A 16,725-nucleotide genomic window follows, 5' to 3' on the forward strand; every position below is an offset into this window, starting at 1 on the left:
TTCTCTGAATGAGTCACTTAGGCTCGCTCAGATTCTCTGAGTGGGTCCCTTGGGGCTTACTCGGTCCCTTGGTCTCGCTCTTAAACTTTACTTCTGTCTCTGACTCTTTATTTAATCTGCGCCACCCCTCAAGAGAAACCCGTTTGCCCTTGCCACGCTGGACGTGACACAAGAGCATCAGGGGATGATAAAAACAAAACTGAAATGCACTATGTATGGTAAGAGGGCTTTACTCTGGGGATGCCAAAGAGACTACAGCTGAGAACCCAGATTCAGAAGTCTGATTGCCAGGTGTTCAAGCCGTAGCTCTGCCCTCTGACGCTGAGCAGTTCCTTTTCTGGATCTGTTTTCTCGTGTCTAAATAAGGGTAACGAGAACAGTGCTTACCGCATACACCAGCAGTGAGAATTACTTCATGTGTACAGCATGCCTACCACGGGGCTCTGCACATAGGGAGCCCTCTTATTACTACTCTTCAACTCTGTGAACTTTTAAAGACCGGAATCTAGCCAATGTCCCTGATGCATAGATGCTTGAAGTCTGTGGAATTCAACTAAGCCCCTCCTATTTTCAAAGCACTATTTTAGGGGGGAAAAAAAGTGTCAAAGGAAACAGTATAAAATAGGACAAGGGCTAAAACGCCCCAGTCCAAGAACAGCTGAAAAAGCTTTTGAGTCCTCAAGTCTCATTCCAGTTCTATTTAACAGCCTGTTCTAGCTTCTCCACATCATTGTCCTAAATCTCTGTGGTTTGGGGTTATATCCCACAAGGTGACCCAAATCCCATCTCCCTCTTCCTTTGGTGCTGAAAGAGGTGACCTGGCTCCCTTGGACTTACGCCTTTGAAGGCATCCTCCACTGTAAGTAGGTGGTCATTCTAGTTTTCAGAACCAGTCTTGTGAGTGTGTGCGTGAGTCACTGCACTAGGTCCCTAAAACTGCAGAGCCAGGAAAAAGCTCAGGCCCTTTAGTGACCTCAAAGGGCAGTCCCAGAGCTTCCCGTGTTAAATATCAGGGTTAAAACAGTCTATTAAAAGGAGGGATTTTACTACTCTAAGAAGTTGTAAATGATTTATTACCCAAAGCAATAATATAAAAGAATCAAGTGATACAATGACTTTTAAAACTCTGATTATTGCTTCTTTCTGAAGCAATATATACCTGCTGTATAAAGGGGAGGGGCCAATGAACTTAAAAAAAAGGGGGGGATTATCTATACTCCCATTATTAGTTTGGTGAAGATCCAACTCCAGGTATATAAATACTAATGTAGTATTTTCTCTCAATTTGGTAAGCCAATTTTTCCCATTTGCTTTAAAATTGAAGTTTATTATTGTTCCCACCTATTTGATGGTCAGACATCCAGAAGTTTGTCAACACACTTTGTTGGCGAGACACAGGGGACAGAGAGAGAGGTGGAAATAAAAGCCGGTACATCCCCCGTGAAAGGCAATCCGGTGATTCCTAGCTTACGTACAAATGCATTTACCCTTTGACCCAGACATGCTTCTGGGAATTCCTGCGGGTGTACACAACGATTCATTGCAGTGCTGTTTCTAAAAGCAAAAAGTTATAAACAGCCTGAATGTCTATCAACAGGTCAGTTAAATAGACCGTGGCATCCCCACACAATGAAGTGCGAAACAGCGGCCGAGAGGAATGAGAAACTTCCTCTACTGATGTGGAAAAAAAGCCACGTCCAAATCAGGGTGCTACCTTCTCTGTAAATTAAAAAAAACAAGGCATACACACACACACACACACACACACACACACACACACACACACCACTGGAAAGATAAGAAACTGGGTAAGGGTTACCTGTAAGGCCAGGGTGGAGGTGGAGGGGCGGTTACTCAGGTATGGATGTGATCAAGAGTTCAGACTTTTTACGTATTTTCAAGTTTTGAATCATGTGCCTTACCTATGAAAAAAATAAACTTATCCAAAAATCAAATGAAACTTAGAAAAAAAGTGCTGAGCTTCCTTTCCCACCTCTTCTAGTTACTAAACCACTAAATCAGGTGCAGCGACTATCCACCAGGAACTGATATTCCCCACCCGGTCGTAGCCCAGCCCTCAGGTTAGTGATGCTTCCAGGGGAAAGTAGGACTTATATAAATTCCTAACCCTCCTCTGAAGGTTGAGGGAGAGCCAGTGCTTTCATAAACTGGCGGTAGGACAAATCATAGCAATTTCTTTCTCCTTAGAAAATGATACACACAGAAAGAGGAGTTACCTAACTCATGTACTGGTAACAGCAGGTAGAAATGACGGGCTCTCTTAAAATGCAGGACAAGATAGCGTATCACGTGACACAGATTGTACAAAACTGAGGGGAGGCCAGAGCTGTAGGTTATAAAATACTGGTTGGAGGAAATACGGTAATTAGTGATCCGTTAACGTTCTACTTCCCATGTTCAAAGGAAAGCACACTGGTCTGTTGGTTTCCCCTTTCCTCTCATTCCTTTTAAAGGAAGTACCTTCTAGCGGCTCCAGGTCGCTCCAGGCGCCATATAAATTCTAGCAGAACCTAGCAATACTGCAGTTCAACATTAGCTCTAAACCCATTTACCCGCACATTGGTATTATATTTTTCCACATCGTATATCAGAAGAAACATTTTTCTGCAGTTTGGAAGAAATGCTTTAAAAGTTTTAAATGGCTTTCAAAATATAAGCCCGTGTTTGTAGCATTTCCAAACAAAATGTTACTGTATCTTCCTGCAAAATGTCTGGGATCTCCAGTCATTAACTATGTTAAAATGTAGTTATAAAATGTAAACATTTCTGTGTTTTGGATTATTTTCAAGTGGAAGGAACATGCAACACTAACATATTTACTAGGACAAGTGGGTGTTTTCATCTCTCTGCTCTTCAAATCTCTAGGCTGCTAGAACCACTGCCTGTTAGTGGGAGAAATTCTATTAGAAATCCTCTACTCTTCATTTTACAGATGGGAAAACTACCCAGCCAGGCGGTTCAGCAATTCACCACAGTCACAGTTAGTTAACAGCTAAGAGACGCCGTTCTCTCAATGCTAACCCAGCACTCTTGACAACCAAGACACACGAACATTTTAAACGGACTATTCTTTCCCTATCACATCCCCTCATTTTAGGAATCTGACACCTGCAGGCTCCAGTTTAAAAAAAAAAAAAAAAGAGGTATCTTCCCCTACTCCAGAGTCCTGCTGGGAAATCTGCATCGCCTAAATCGCCAGCTCTCTTGGGATTTAAAATGGAATTGACTGAAGAGAAGGCAGTTAATGAGCTGGTGATGGATGACTATCGCTGTTTGCTCAGATTACAGAACTTCCATCTAGCACATTACTGACCTGTTTCTGTTTTCCTGAGAACAGCCGAGTGGCAGCCATGACAGAAGTACCCATTTTTATTAATAGCTTAAGTTTAAACAGAAATTGTGTGGAGGGTATTTACTAACCAACAGGAAACACCTGCAGGGGCCGCCCATTGGTATAACTGCGAATTTAAGGGAAGTCGGCAAGGCTCGTGTTTGCTTTACTGCCTTCCTTCCCACTGACATACGTGTTGTTGAGAACACAACCTTTCAAGTTTGTAACGAAATGAAACTATTTCAAGTACTAACACGTGGTTTCCCCGCACATTTCAAGTCGCCTCACAACTGGACGTTACAGCTGCAGTGCATTTAAACTTCCTCACCAGTCTCAACTTGCCAGGTCCCCAGAGGTTGGAATTACCAAATCGACAGGACCTCAGGGTAACTGCACCCTGTATGGATAGGATCCGCAAGGCGATTAGTTCCCCAGACACAACAATGAGCACTAAAGCATTCACTACAATCCATTTACTTGACACAATCAAATGGACTAAGTTTGGAAGTCTCAAATTTTTAAAGCAGATTTAAACTTAGAAATTATGGGTAAAGTAAGCCAACTTTATATTCCCCCCGCCCCCAACTCCTTCAAAAATGGCTTGGATGTGAGGGTGGTAAGAAGAGGACCAACCTGATGGCTTGACTGCATGGCTTCACTAATTCAATAACAAAATGTAAACGTGGTGTCCGGGGGCCGGCTGTCCTAGAGATGCCAAATGACACATCCAACTGGCCCAAAGGGTTTGGCCATCAGAGTGACAAGAGACACAGAGGAAAAGCCAAGCTGAGCGTCTCTGAGTAAAAATACGTAAAATAATTTCTTCAATGGCTTTGATGAGATAAATGTTCACTTTTATTGTGCAAAAGTTAACATACTGGCAACATAGGCCAAACGCATTATACTTTAAAAATATGCTTTTGTGGGAAAACCATCATGTTTACTATTAGGTTGTCGCAAAAGTCATGACGCACTTTTGCAACGAGAAACATAGAAAAAATACGTCACGACATTTCTGACAATCCAATATTTTAAATCTTTCCATTTTGGAAGTGAATGAAATAGGCATATCTTGCAATTTCAGTTTATCAGTAGAGCTTTATGATTTTTAAGACAACTGGATTATAATATGCTTAACCAGCACTGCCACTTTGAAAAGTCGGTGTGTCATGAGTTTACAGTAGTACCTCCCCCACCTACCCTCAAAAAAAGTCGCAATATCAACAGTGTGGACATTTTAGAAGTTTATTTCTATTTTTAACTAGCCCAAAGACCCAATTCTTTGAGAGCTGAGCGGATTTCATTCTCGCATGTGGTCAATGGACCCTGCTCATGGTAACTTTCTTTCCATCCCCTTCCAAAAAAGTCAGCACCTTCCATCATGATGCACATTTTAGGTTAAAATTGTCAATACAACCCTCAAAATGCAAGTTTATTGAATAAAGCCGAGAAGAGCAGTAACAGACGAAAAATGCATCCACCTAAATAAAATCCATGTATTTACAAAGTTCAGTAACTGTTAAGTTTTCACATGCAGAGGTTAATGCACAGGAAAATGGCGGCGGTGTCTGGATGTCTTCAAATGCCGAAAGCAATGCCCAGACACACAGACTTATTCAGGTGTAGCTACAGGTCAGGACGGCCTGTGCGGCCCCCACAGTCACACATTCCAGTTCCGAGTCCTCCATTTTAGGCACAGATTGCTACATTCTTGGTAATGGTTCCAGCGGCCACCGATGGCATCGAACTACGGTAGCAAGTTTAACTATCCCTTCATTTACAGAACCACCCATCTCATCAGGGAAGTATGCAACATGCTTCAAAGGATAAGAACAGAATTGTAAAAGCCGAGTCTACCCATAAAAATGTGACTGAAGACAAGTAAGTAGTGTCTGTGCAACACAGTGCAGGATTTTGTACAGAATATTGTTAAGGCCATGGCAGTCTATAAATTAAAACTGGAATTCGTTAAAAGAACTTACTGTTGACTGCACTCTGAGTGCTCACCACGGTGGGAGATGCACTGTCCACATGAGTGCTGCTTAACAAAGGAGACAAAATCACACACAGTGTGAGGCAACACACAAGCAGGCGCACCAGACAGAGTTTGATCTACGACAGTGGTCTATGTGAAGGACAGTTGACAGATGAGCCAGTAATAACATGTCCCTTTATGGTATGGAGATCATTGAACTACGAAACGCACTCATGTTAAGTTTATACATCTCCATGTCATAGAGGCTGACAACGAACAGCCTCAGGTCCTCAGCTCTGTGTGATTGTCAGCCAACCTGCAGACATTCCGTGTGATTACATCAGATAAAGCAGGCAGGTCTAGAGTTGTCACAATAATCAAGATGTCTCATGGCACCGGCAAAAGAGTGCCAAACCTTACCTCAGGAAGAGAGGAAAGTAGGAACTTTTTTGTTTGTAAGTATCTGTTGTGCTGCAAGTCAGCATTGTGACTGGATATAAAAAGTCAGGAGTTCAAGTGTCATGCGGCAGCCCTGACTCAATGACTGGAGATAGAAAGAACAAACAGGTGTCTGAACAAAGTCTGACGTTCTTAACACGTTTTATTATATTGGCTGGAATGCTCTAAATTCATGAAAGCTTTTGAGAAAATCTTCAGTTCCCAACCCCTTAAAAAAGTGTTGAACAAGCAAAAAAAGAAAAAATAGAGAAGTAGTGACCTGGACAGATACAAAAGGGCACGCCTCAGTGCCTCCCACATCCCCGACTGCTGCCCGGCGATGAAGAACGCTCAGAGAGCAGACTGGTGTTCAGATCCATCACGTAAGGTCTCAGTGTCAAGAACCCCTAACAACACTGACCTGGAGCCTTGTCTCCTCGCAGACCATTCTTACAACTCCAAAGGTGTAATTATACATTTCACATGCATTTGTGGGCTATGTCAACATTATGTTTACAGCCCACACGAGTCAGGCTAAAGGTTTTCTAAATACTGTGTGTGTGTGGTACTAGAAACTTCATGCTGTATCAAGCCAGTATCAGTAGTAAAGCTACTGGACTCTAGAATGAAATATCATAGACAGACATTTACTGAAAACCAATACAAAAATCTGGTCCAGAAAGACCAGAACGGAAATCTGCAATCTTCTTGATTTAAGATGGTCGGAAGTGTGTTTTTTAAAAAAAGCTCTACACACTGTGTAAGACAAGTGTGTGTCAGAAGCCTTGGTGTGTGCTGACTTTATCGTGACAACTCTAGCTGATTCTTTATGAAGGATTAGGGGATACACATTTTCAGCAGTGCACATGAGAAATAAACTCTGAAAAAGGCAATTTCTTGGGTTTAGGAAGGACCGTATTCTGGGAAGTACTTCAGAGGAACGGACAATAATTTTAGGATTACAGCCAGGAAGGACTGGAAGACGTCAGGAGATGCTTTTCAGCTTCTTCTAGATTTTGAATGTTGAATAAGCCACTGAAGTGTGATATCTACAGATGGAGGGAAAAAAAGGCGTTAAGAAACTAAACATCAGAGACCATCTTTAAAATGCAGCTAAGTCAAAGCACAGCCTGGGCCTGCCCCCGCTTCTCTGCGTCTGCACTGCTGCTCCCCATTACCTGCTTCAGGAGGACAAGCTGAGGCATTACGAGGGGCTGAAGAGTCTCTGATTCCCAAGTGCAACTGAGTCAAGAACAACTTAGGCCATCTTCCATTCGTTCATCCATTTACTGACTGCCTATAAAATCGGGTACTGAATGCAAAGAAATCGGAGAACCACTCTCTGTCCTCAAGGAGCTTTCAGTATTATAGTCAGAAAACATACAAGTAATCGTTTGGGGTTGGGGGGCCGTCCCACAGAATTCTAGGCAAAAGAAACAGCATGGAGCACTGGGTGGATGAGAAGTGGTAAGAAGCGACTGAAGCAGAGGGATGGGGGAAGGGTGCCGCTCGTGCTTAGGCCAGAGCGGGGATTCTCAGCCTCACGCTTCTGGCGTTTGGGGCTGGTTAATTCTCTGCTGGGAAGGGAGGCCCTTTCCTGTGCACGGTAGAATACTTTCTGACATCCCTGGCCTTTACCACTAGATGCCATTATCACCATTCCCCTCACTTGTGACAACCAATAATGTCTCCAGACATTTCCAAATGTCCCCGAGGAGCAAAACAGTCCTCAGCTGAGAACCACAGGGCTAGAGGGAGCCAGATAATCTTGTATGTCATTCTAACATGCTAAGAAATTTGGATTTTAGTCTCAAGTCAATAGGAAGTTAGTGGAGAATGCTAAGCAGGGAAATTATACCGGTTTATTTTAGTAAGATCAATGCTGGCTAGAGGAGGACAGCTTGGAGGGTTGCCGACAGAGAGCCTATCTCAGCGGGAATGGGAAGTGACGAAGGCCTGAAGCAAGCCAAGCGCTGTGGGGGTGGGGGGAGGGGGAATGAGAAGCATGATTAAGATGCAGAACTGACAGCTGGTGACCGACTATGTGGAAGAGGTGAGAAAGACACTCTGCCCTAAGTGAGTGTGTCATGCTCTGGCCTGAGTGGGTGTGTCATGGAGCTGGTGACAGACACAGAGGCAAAAGAAAGAACAGCCTTTAAAAAAAGATTAAGAATTGAGCCGCAGGCACATCGAGTTTGAGGGGCAGAAGGTAGCACATAATGGAGATGCCCAACAGGTAGCTTTAGCTACCCAGATCTGAGGAAGAGATGGAGGCTGGCAAGATGCCATCACACAGGTGGCACCTGAAACCACAGTAGCCGAGATTAGCCAGAAAAAGCACGCCGGCCGAGAAGTCGGCTAAGTCGAAACACTGAACTCCTGTCCTTGAGCTCTTTAACATGTGTGAGCCGCATCGCGTGGACGTGAGCACCTATTAGAAGCAGCAGTCTCTTCTCCAAGCCTGACAGATGATTGCCAATTCCCGCTCACGGACATCAGGGAAACTAGAAGCCGCACACACAGCACGGCCTAGAGCTGACAGCTGAGCCAGCACGACCTGTCCACACACCACAGACGTGGAGACAATGAGTCAGCCGTCTGCCCAAGCAGGTCATCTGCGCTTCAAAAGGAGGCCGGCCGTGTGAGTAGTAAGAGCAAAGCCACACTCATGTGAATGAAATGGGGGACGAGGCCAATCTAAAATTCAAACAACCAGGTGTAAATATTTCAGAAATTCACTAAAAAAAATCTTGGGGGCACTAGACAGATGGATCCTTAAGACTAGATGAAAAGGCAGAAAAACATAAGGCGGTCATTTTCTGTGACAAAAAGGGCCACAGGTGTGAGCCATCTTCGCCAAGATCCTTCTCCCAGAAGGGAACTGTTGTGTGTGGGGTCTGAGGACACATTACTAACGAAATTAAAGTATTCCTGGTACCACATCAGGGAGCTGGAAGTATAACGTACAAGCCATATACACCGAAATCCTTTTTGGAGCAATTCAGTAAGTTAAAAATGTAAGTTAAATTTAGTAAGATAAATTTGACACTAAAATCTGTTATAAAAGCTGAAATTAAGGATGTTCTGACTTGACTATTCAAGAAGTCTAATCTAAAGGGTTTATTTTCTCCCTTCAACCTCCCCGGCCCCATTTTAGGAAATAGGAGAGAAAATGTAAGGGAGTAATGGATTCACAGCACAGCACAATGTACTGAAACTCCTGGTTAATACAGAACAGGGCTTCTCGACCTCGCGCGCTGGCCACTCCTGGCTGTGGGGTGTGTAGGTGTTTAGAACCCTCCTCACTATGACAACCAGAGGTCTCCAGACCTTGCCAATAGTCTCCAGGAATAAAAACCCCTTACTGACAACCACTGGCATACAAGTAATGTTCTCCTGAAGGCACAACTTAAAACTTTACAAGAGTTCCCCGAAACACAGAAAAACATTTTTAAAAAATCAACACTAAGTCACATTAAATGCTTGAATAGTCTGTTTTCAAATTAACTGAATGCTCCAATGTAACACGTCACTTATTCTATCCATTTAATAGAGAGGATTAGGGTCCATCAGCAGATACTGAGCTCAGACTGCTTGGGGTGGTCTTTAAGAGAGACCCAGAATTAGCCAGAAAATGATCAACGCTTTGAGTTTATCAGGACATGTTTGAGGGGGGTGGGAGAGCAGCTGAGATACAGAGTGGAATTGACTTGGGGAAAAGGTTAAGTATGATAAGAACCAATATATAGTGAATGAAGGCTAGAGAAAAACTATCAGAATACCTTTTTAAATACACTATTTTTACACTGTGTATTGCATTTTATTTCAATACACCTTTATTAAATAATCCCTCACCTAATTTTAGCTAAGAGACTACAGTTCAGTCATACACACTTATTCTTTAAGGACGTTGGACTGAACAGTGTCCCCTAAAAATTCACATCCACCTGGAACCTCAGAATTTATTTAGAAATAAATAAATGTGATTAGTTAAAATGAGGTCAAACTGGATTATGGTGGGTCCTAATCCAGTGACATGTGTCCTTATAAGAGGAGAAGACACAGAGACACACACAGAGACGGTGGCCACGTGAAGTTGGAGGCAGAAACCAGAGTGATGCGGCTCCAAGCCCAGCGATGCCAAGGACTGCCAGCAGTTTCCACAGCTGGGAAAGGCAAGGGGGAAGTCTGTTCTGGAGCTCCCAGAAGGAGCACGGCTCGGCCGACACCTCGATTTCAGACATCTAGCCTCCTGAGCTTGAAAGAATAAATTTCTGCTGTTTTAAGCCACCGGTTTGTGGTCCCTTGCTATGGCAGTCCTAGGAAATCACTAGACATTAAGGAGATAAAGGGTATTTTGGGCTTATACCTATAGAGTGCTGACATACTGCAGTCATGTGCCGGTTCAACAAAGGAAAAATTGTTCTAGTGCCTACAGACCAATTTGTGTCAAGTCTTATTTCAAAACGTCATTTCGTTATAAAGCACAGCTGGATACTAGCTCTGCAAAAATTAATACAATAAATTGATATCCCATATGCTTAACTTTGTGTTTTTATTGCATCTACTTCTTTAAACAGCATAGAACAGATTCAGGATGTTTTATTTGTTGTCAAAAGGTATAATGTCTACTCTTTTCCCTGAGGCAAAAGCAATAGTACTCTATAAAGGAACTCAGCTGAACAGCAATGGAGATAATAAACAGTAAGAGTCCTTAGACACCCCTTCCAATGATACCCGTTTCTTCCAAAAACACCGGTTATTTCTTACCTATATTATCCTTTTCTTTGCAAGAAATTGAATAGCAGCAAATTTCTCTATCCTGAATAGCAGACAGATTCCTATAAGAAGCAGAATTAAGAGAATAAGTCAGTGCTTAAAACAGCTGTCATACTTATCACTCTGCTCAATTTTACTTGTTTTTTTTAAATTACTAAACTGAAGAAATTACTTTACTACTAAAAATTTAGTAATTCACTTCTCTGGTAGTCCAAGTTCATCTACCTAAAAACATGGCTGTGATCATTACTGAATAATGCAATGATGCTAAACAAAGCAGTGGGCAAAACAGTACAATTTAGAACCAATGAAAAAAAACCAAAAACACCATCATTCATGCTGAAGACATACATTTTCTCAATGAGCTGTTTCTCATCCAAGGCATTAGGAAGATCTCTCTTGTTTCCAAGGACAAGCACCTTTAAACAGAAAAGGTATTAAGAGTAAACTTAACATAAGACAACGTCACAGGAGCGTGTCTTGTTCATATCCGCAGACATTACAGTGAGAATGAGGCCACGTGCTGTAATATTAGAGCTTATTTGTGGAACTGGTGGCCAATCTCCCTCATTTAGTCATTCCAATTAGCATTCATTTTGACTTCCACATGTAGAGGCCCTTAATTCAATATGTAGCTGCCAAGTTCTATTTAAAATATTCTAAGTCTATAGTGTGCATTCTGCTAAAATGTGAATATGATCTTAACAGCCAAGGGTGGGGGAACAATTTTTAACCATATTTTCTCTGTAAGCTGTTATAACCATGTGAACATGTAAATAAGCTTCTAAAATTCTGGACCCCTCCTATAGGATACCATGTGTGAACACAAAGGAGCAGTCTGGGGGTTCAATGAAAACAGTAGCCATCAACTCTGGGATTAAATGCTGTCATCTGATTGCTACACGTGCTCGGAAGAGACAAAAGCAGAGATGGGCTTCCTAACTAACACTCTGTCTTTCCCAGAGAAATCCTTTCTGCCTTACAGAAAGCAAAGACCATGAGTACATACGTGTTTTATAACATCCACGTTCTAAGTCGGTGTTTTCTAAGAACTTGTACCTTTGATCCATGCCAACGAAGTACATGCCATGTCTACCCTGTCATACCTATTGCTTTCACTGAGCTCCCCCACCCCCACCCCCGAGTCTGGACACTAACTGATTCTATTCATCGGAGGCCGAGACTCTTGTACACCCCGAGGACAGAGATAAGGACAGAGGCGCAGAGACAGCCTCAGGGGATGGTAGACTGCAGGGAGTCGGAGGGCCAGGAGCCAGGCCTCAGCCGGCCCGCTCAGCCTGTCTGCCTCCCCAGCTCTTACCCGCCCCTCACCCTTCTTTCAATCGCTCAGGGTTCTCCAGCTGGACCTGCCCGAGTGTCTCATAACACATCATGGTCATTTGTGATCAGTTTTAGTTATGGGGCTGCCTGGCAGCTTAGCCTTCTTCCTACGTTTAGGAAACCTCCCACCTTACGAACCCGCTTCCCAATAAAGCTACTTGCTTCTGTAGCCAATTTCTTCCCTGGCTTTCCTTTCCGCCAGAGCACGGACACGTGATCTATGGTGAACCCAAACTCGGGCTGCAGAGCCAGTGACGGAGGAAAGCAGGGACAGAGGAGCCATTCTGATAGGGAAGGGACACCAGCTTCCTACCGCTTGCAACTAACAACCCAGAAGAAAAAGAACAGGCTTCACAGTCAGATAGACATGGACCCAAACTGTTATAAAGGAGGAATACCACCACCAACCTCGACATGTTGTGAAGATTAACTAAGGACTAAACCTCACGTGTCTGACACCATGAACTTGTCATGAGGCTAGAGCCTGGTCCTTTTCCAGCATTTGCTTAGCTCAGCGAATGGCAGCACTTTCCATCTAACTACATACGCCAGGGACTGGGCATTGTGCGCTACACCTTCCCTTCCAGTCCGTTACCGGGTCCGAGGGACTGAATTCCTAACCACTGCTAAACCGGCTTCCTTCTCAGCACCCTGTCTACTGCCACCAGCCCTCATCCATGGTGCTGTAATCTGCCGGGGTAGCTTCAAAGCTTCCTCACGCTGTCCTCTTCACAGTCCCTCTTGACACTTCAATCCATTCTTAAACCGAAATCAGAATGATGTAATAATAAGCCTGATCATTTAAAATACCGTCTGGCTTCCTCCACAGTCCAGCCCAGCCCAGCCAGGCTCCTCCGGCAGCCGGCTGCCACATGGCCACACTCTACCCCCACCCCTGGTGCGCCGGACAGCCTGGCTGCCTCTCAGTGCTCTGCATCCTCCTACCAACGGGCCTTTGTCTGCAACTCTCTTTTCCTCCAAGCGTCACATCCCTCACCTCTCAGCTCCAGTATCAATCACTTCTTGGGGGAATCCTTTCTTCCCTCAAACGCGATCCAATCTCCTCTCTAATCTACAGCTCTCACAGCCACATGGGCCTCTCCTTGGTGGCACTTACCAGAGCTGTATTATTCAGGACATTTCAGAGCATCCACCCTTCTTACTAAACCATAAGCTCTGGGATGCAGGGAGCGTGTCCCTAGGCACTTGTTCATCACTGTCCTCAGGACTGAGCGCTGCTCCCGCAGCAGTTTAATAAACAGCGGGTTAAGATGGAGAAACAGCACACGGCCCAGCACGGCAGGTAGCTGCTCAGTGAATGAAAGCCCTCCAGACTTGGAAACAGATGGCGTTTTACTGACACACAACATCACTAACATAACTGTACAATATAATGTTAATAATGTCACAGATATAATATACAGTTATACATAATGTGAAATATCAAATAATCCATACTTACTGGAATTCCTTGTAACTGTGGTTTATCTAGAAGATTATGAAGTTCATTTCGCGAGGCTTCTATCTTTTCGCGATCTGCAGCATCTATCATGTAACTATAAAAAAAATAATCTCAATATGTCTTCATCTTCTTTGATGATCACAATTAATATTACAGATTTTTAATTTTCTTAAGATTTATACTACTCAAGTTGTTAATCAAAATCAAGCCCCAGATAAAGAAAAATTCAACACCCCAAACTTTTAAATAGACAGCTCTCAGGAGCTAACACATTATAGTAACACACTTATATCCCTTAGCTCAGAGCTGCATAAACAAAAACCAAAAAAAAAAACGCTCATTCTGTGATGAAGTTTTTAAAGTCTCATGTAATGAATTATACTAATAAACACCTAAGAAAGACACTGCTGCCGAAATGAAAAACGAGGCTTCAGAAGCACTAACGGCAGCTCGCTCGCCTCCCTGCAGCCTGATTGACTGCGGAGAGAGCACTTACACGATGGCGTTGACCCCTCTGCAGTACCGCTCCCACATGCTCCGGAACCGGGGCTGCCCTCCGATGTCCCAGATCTGCAATCAAGACAGACAGCTCTCAGCACAGGCATTTCAAGTGACACATTGAAGGACAAAGGTCAGGCCGATATGCTCATTTTCACAATCTTAGAGCCAACGGCTCCTCAAAAACTTGAGCTCAAACAAGCTCTTAATCTGGAAGTTCTGGGGGCGACTTGAAGTTCATATTTAACATGTTTACATGAAATCTAATAAATTCTGCTTGAGCAAAGGTTTAGTTTTTGTACAATACTTTCTTTTCCTGTTTACCAATAAATTTCCATTATTAAAAATACAGCAGTCCCCCCATATCTGCAGGGAATATATTCCAAGACCCACAGTGGGTGCCTGAAACCAAGGATAGTACCGAACCCTATATATAGTATGTTTTTCCTATATATACACACCTATGATAAAGTGTAATTTATAAATTAGGCACAGTAAAAGATTCACAACAATAGCTGATAATAAGAACAATCACAACGTAAGAAAATAAGGGTGACCTGAACACAAGCCCTGCGACATCGTGATAGTCGACCTGATAACTGAGGCAGCTGCTAAGTGTCTGAAGGTGGGCACACCGGACACAGGGGTGAGTCATGTGGGACGGCGTGGGGACGGCACAAGATTTCATCTCACTACTCAGAACGGTGCACAATTTGAGGTTTAGGAATTGTTTATCTTTGGTATTTCCCATTTAATATTTTCGGACCATGGTTGACCGCGGGTAACTAAAACCGTGGAGAAGGGGGGACTGCTGTATGTGTCTTTTAAGATAACACTTTTAGAATCTCCAGAATCATGCTTCATCCAGATTTGAATTCCAAGACAGAAAACAACACTTTATTTAGAATCTATTGAAGTTTAATTGTCTGACTCGGTATTAATGCCTAATCATTTTAAATTATTTAAATTATTTTAAATTATTCTGTCACTAACACAGCCAACATTCCTACCTAGGTGTTTTTCTTGTATAAAATTATTTTATCCATACGAGAGCCGCTACCTGCAATAATTTCATTAGTATATCTACTACGTAGGGTGCTGTTCTGGACGTTGGGCTATGTAAAAGTCTAATGTCACTGTATTCATCTTCAAGAGGTCTCCAATATAGCTACAGACATGGTAACATGCATAAAGAGACGGATCCATGAAAAGTCAGGAGCTTCATGAGATGAGCTACAGAAAGATTTCAGTAAACAGCTTCTGTGAGCCACAGGAATCGGGTAAAACGGCCATACGGGACCAGGCTAGAGAAGTAAGGACTGTAACTTCCCCTCTGTTCAGAGGACAAGTAGCTCTCATGAATGGCTGAACCAACGACGACGACAAACCCCTAAATTATGGCCCCTACTCCTAGAAACAGTCCAACAGTCCATGGTTCAAACTCATTCTAAAAACAAAATTATGTTAGACAAGTTAGCTTTGTCCCATTTTATAGTTTTAATATTAGGGCTCAGTAGTAAATAAAGGGAAAAGTGAGTTACCATTTTTGCTGCCACAAATACAACACCAAATACCAATATTATAAATAATAATTATTTCTCAATATAAAATATTGTTCATGAAATAATATAATACCACATTCCAAATATTCTGAAAGATGGGATTTTTATTCCTAGGAACATCTAAATCCCAAATATTACCTCTGCCACCGCATATGCTAAGTTTTCCACGGGCACGTACCATTCAACTCTTATAATAGGAGACAGAAAGAAACACAGCTGATTTATACTCTTTGGAACAGGCCCATTCATTAGTTAAGAATGATAAAAACTCAGGTAAAAAACCAACAAGCAAGCTGAAAAACTCCTGGCTGTACAGACTAGCAATTTAATCGAGTACGGCAAGAAGATGACGTACCTTTATTGTGACGTTACCTTTAGTAACTTTCCTCATGTTGAAGCCCACGGTGGGTATCATATCTTCACTGAATTGACCTGACTGAACAGAAGAAAACATTTGAAGTTAGAATAATCAGTATCTATTAAGACATATAACACTAAACAGGCATCTAGCATCAACACTGCCTCTGTACCCATCTTAGTAAATAACTCACTTTTTAGTGGTGGTAACAATCTGCCTTAAGAAAACATTCCTTATTTATATATGGCCATATTTCTTAAAGAGGTACATTATTTTGTTCGCACAAAGACATATTCTCCCATTAAAGAAATATATTTTTAAGTCTAAGGTAATTTATTACATATTTCCTTACGTTTAAAAAAAGAAATATTAAAATTACATATGAAAATTTATTAATTCCCTCACCTATAAATACATTTTCACAAAATAGAAGAAAATCAGAAGGATAGCTTCAAAGTTTTCCATTTTTAGCGTTTAAATTATTTTGACAATAACTGTTAAAATTCACTACTTAATAGCTTTTCTGCGTTTGTCTTTTAACAAGGCTTCTAAAATATTTTGTCATATACCTCTTCTTTTATGTAATCATTTCTGTTCTCCTTTTTGGTTCATAACCTTACTGTCATAAAACTAAAATTAAATATTTTAAAATAGTATTTGTATGACTTTTTCAAACTTAAAATGTTCATCCATCTCAAATTTGATAAGAGTAAAAAAGTTTCATTTTTCAAATGGATAACCAATAATCACCTCACTCATTTAAAAATCCGTATTTCCCAACTCATTTGAAGTGACATGCCAAATTCCATATATTAATAGGTAGTTCTGTATCTGAATACTCAATTCTTTTCCATTAGTCTGTTTATTCCTAAATTAGGACTATATGAATTAGTATAGCGTAAACTATGTATTATTCTATATAGCAGATCAAAAATTTGGAATGTTTTTGAAATTGTCGTG

At 42.1% G+C, this 16,725-nt stretch overlaps 1 protein-coding gene across 1 annotated transcript; it reads right to left on the minus strand.

The window, feature by feature from the left end:
• Positions 1-4,583: 4,583 nt before the first annotated feature.
• ARL8B (ARF like GTPase 8B) lies at positions 4,584-15,866 on the minus strand. Its single transcript, XM_019631349.1, has 6 exons — positions 15,763-15,866; positions 13,844-13,917; positions 13,348-13,441; positions 10,896-10,963; positions 10,536-10,606; positions 4,584-6,814 (listed from the first exon to the last, which is right to left on the minus strand). Exons 1-6 carry the CDS (start codon positions 15,859-15,861, stop codon positions 6,765-6,767), a joined length of 456 nt encoding a protein of 151 aa, XP_019486894.1. The 5' UTR covers positions 15,862-15,866; the 3' UTR covers positions 4,584-6,764.
• Between the last annotated feature and the right edge of the window lie 859 nt (positions 15,867-16,725).

This window comes from Hipposideros armiger, unplaced genomic scaffold (assembly GCF_001890085.2).
Source record: "Hipposideros armiger isolate ML-2016 unplaced genomic scaffold, ASM189008v1 scaffold_990, whole genome shotgun sequence".
In the NCBI taxonomy this organism is placed as follows: Eukaryota; Metazoa; Chordata; class Mammalia; order Chiroptera; family Hipposideridae; genus Hipposideros; species Hipposideros armiger.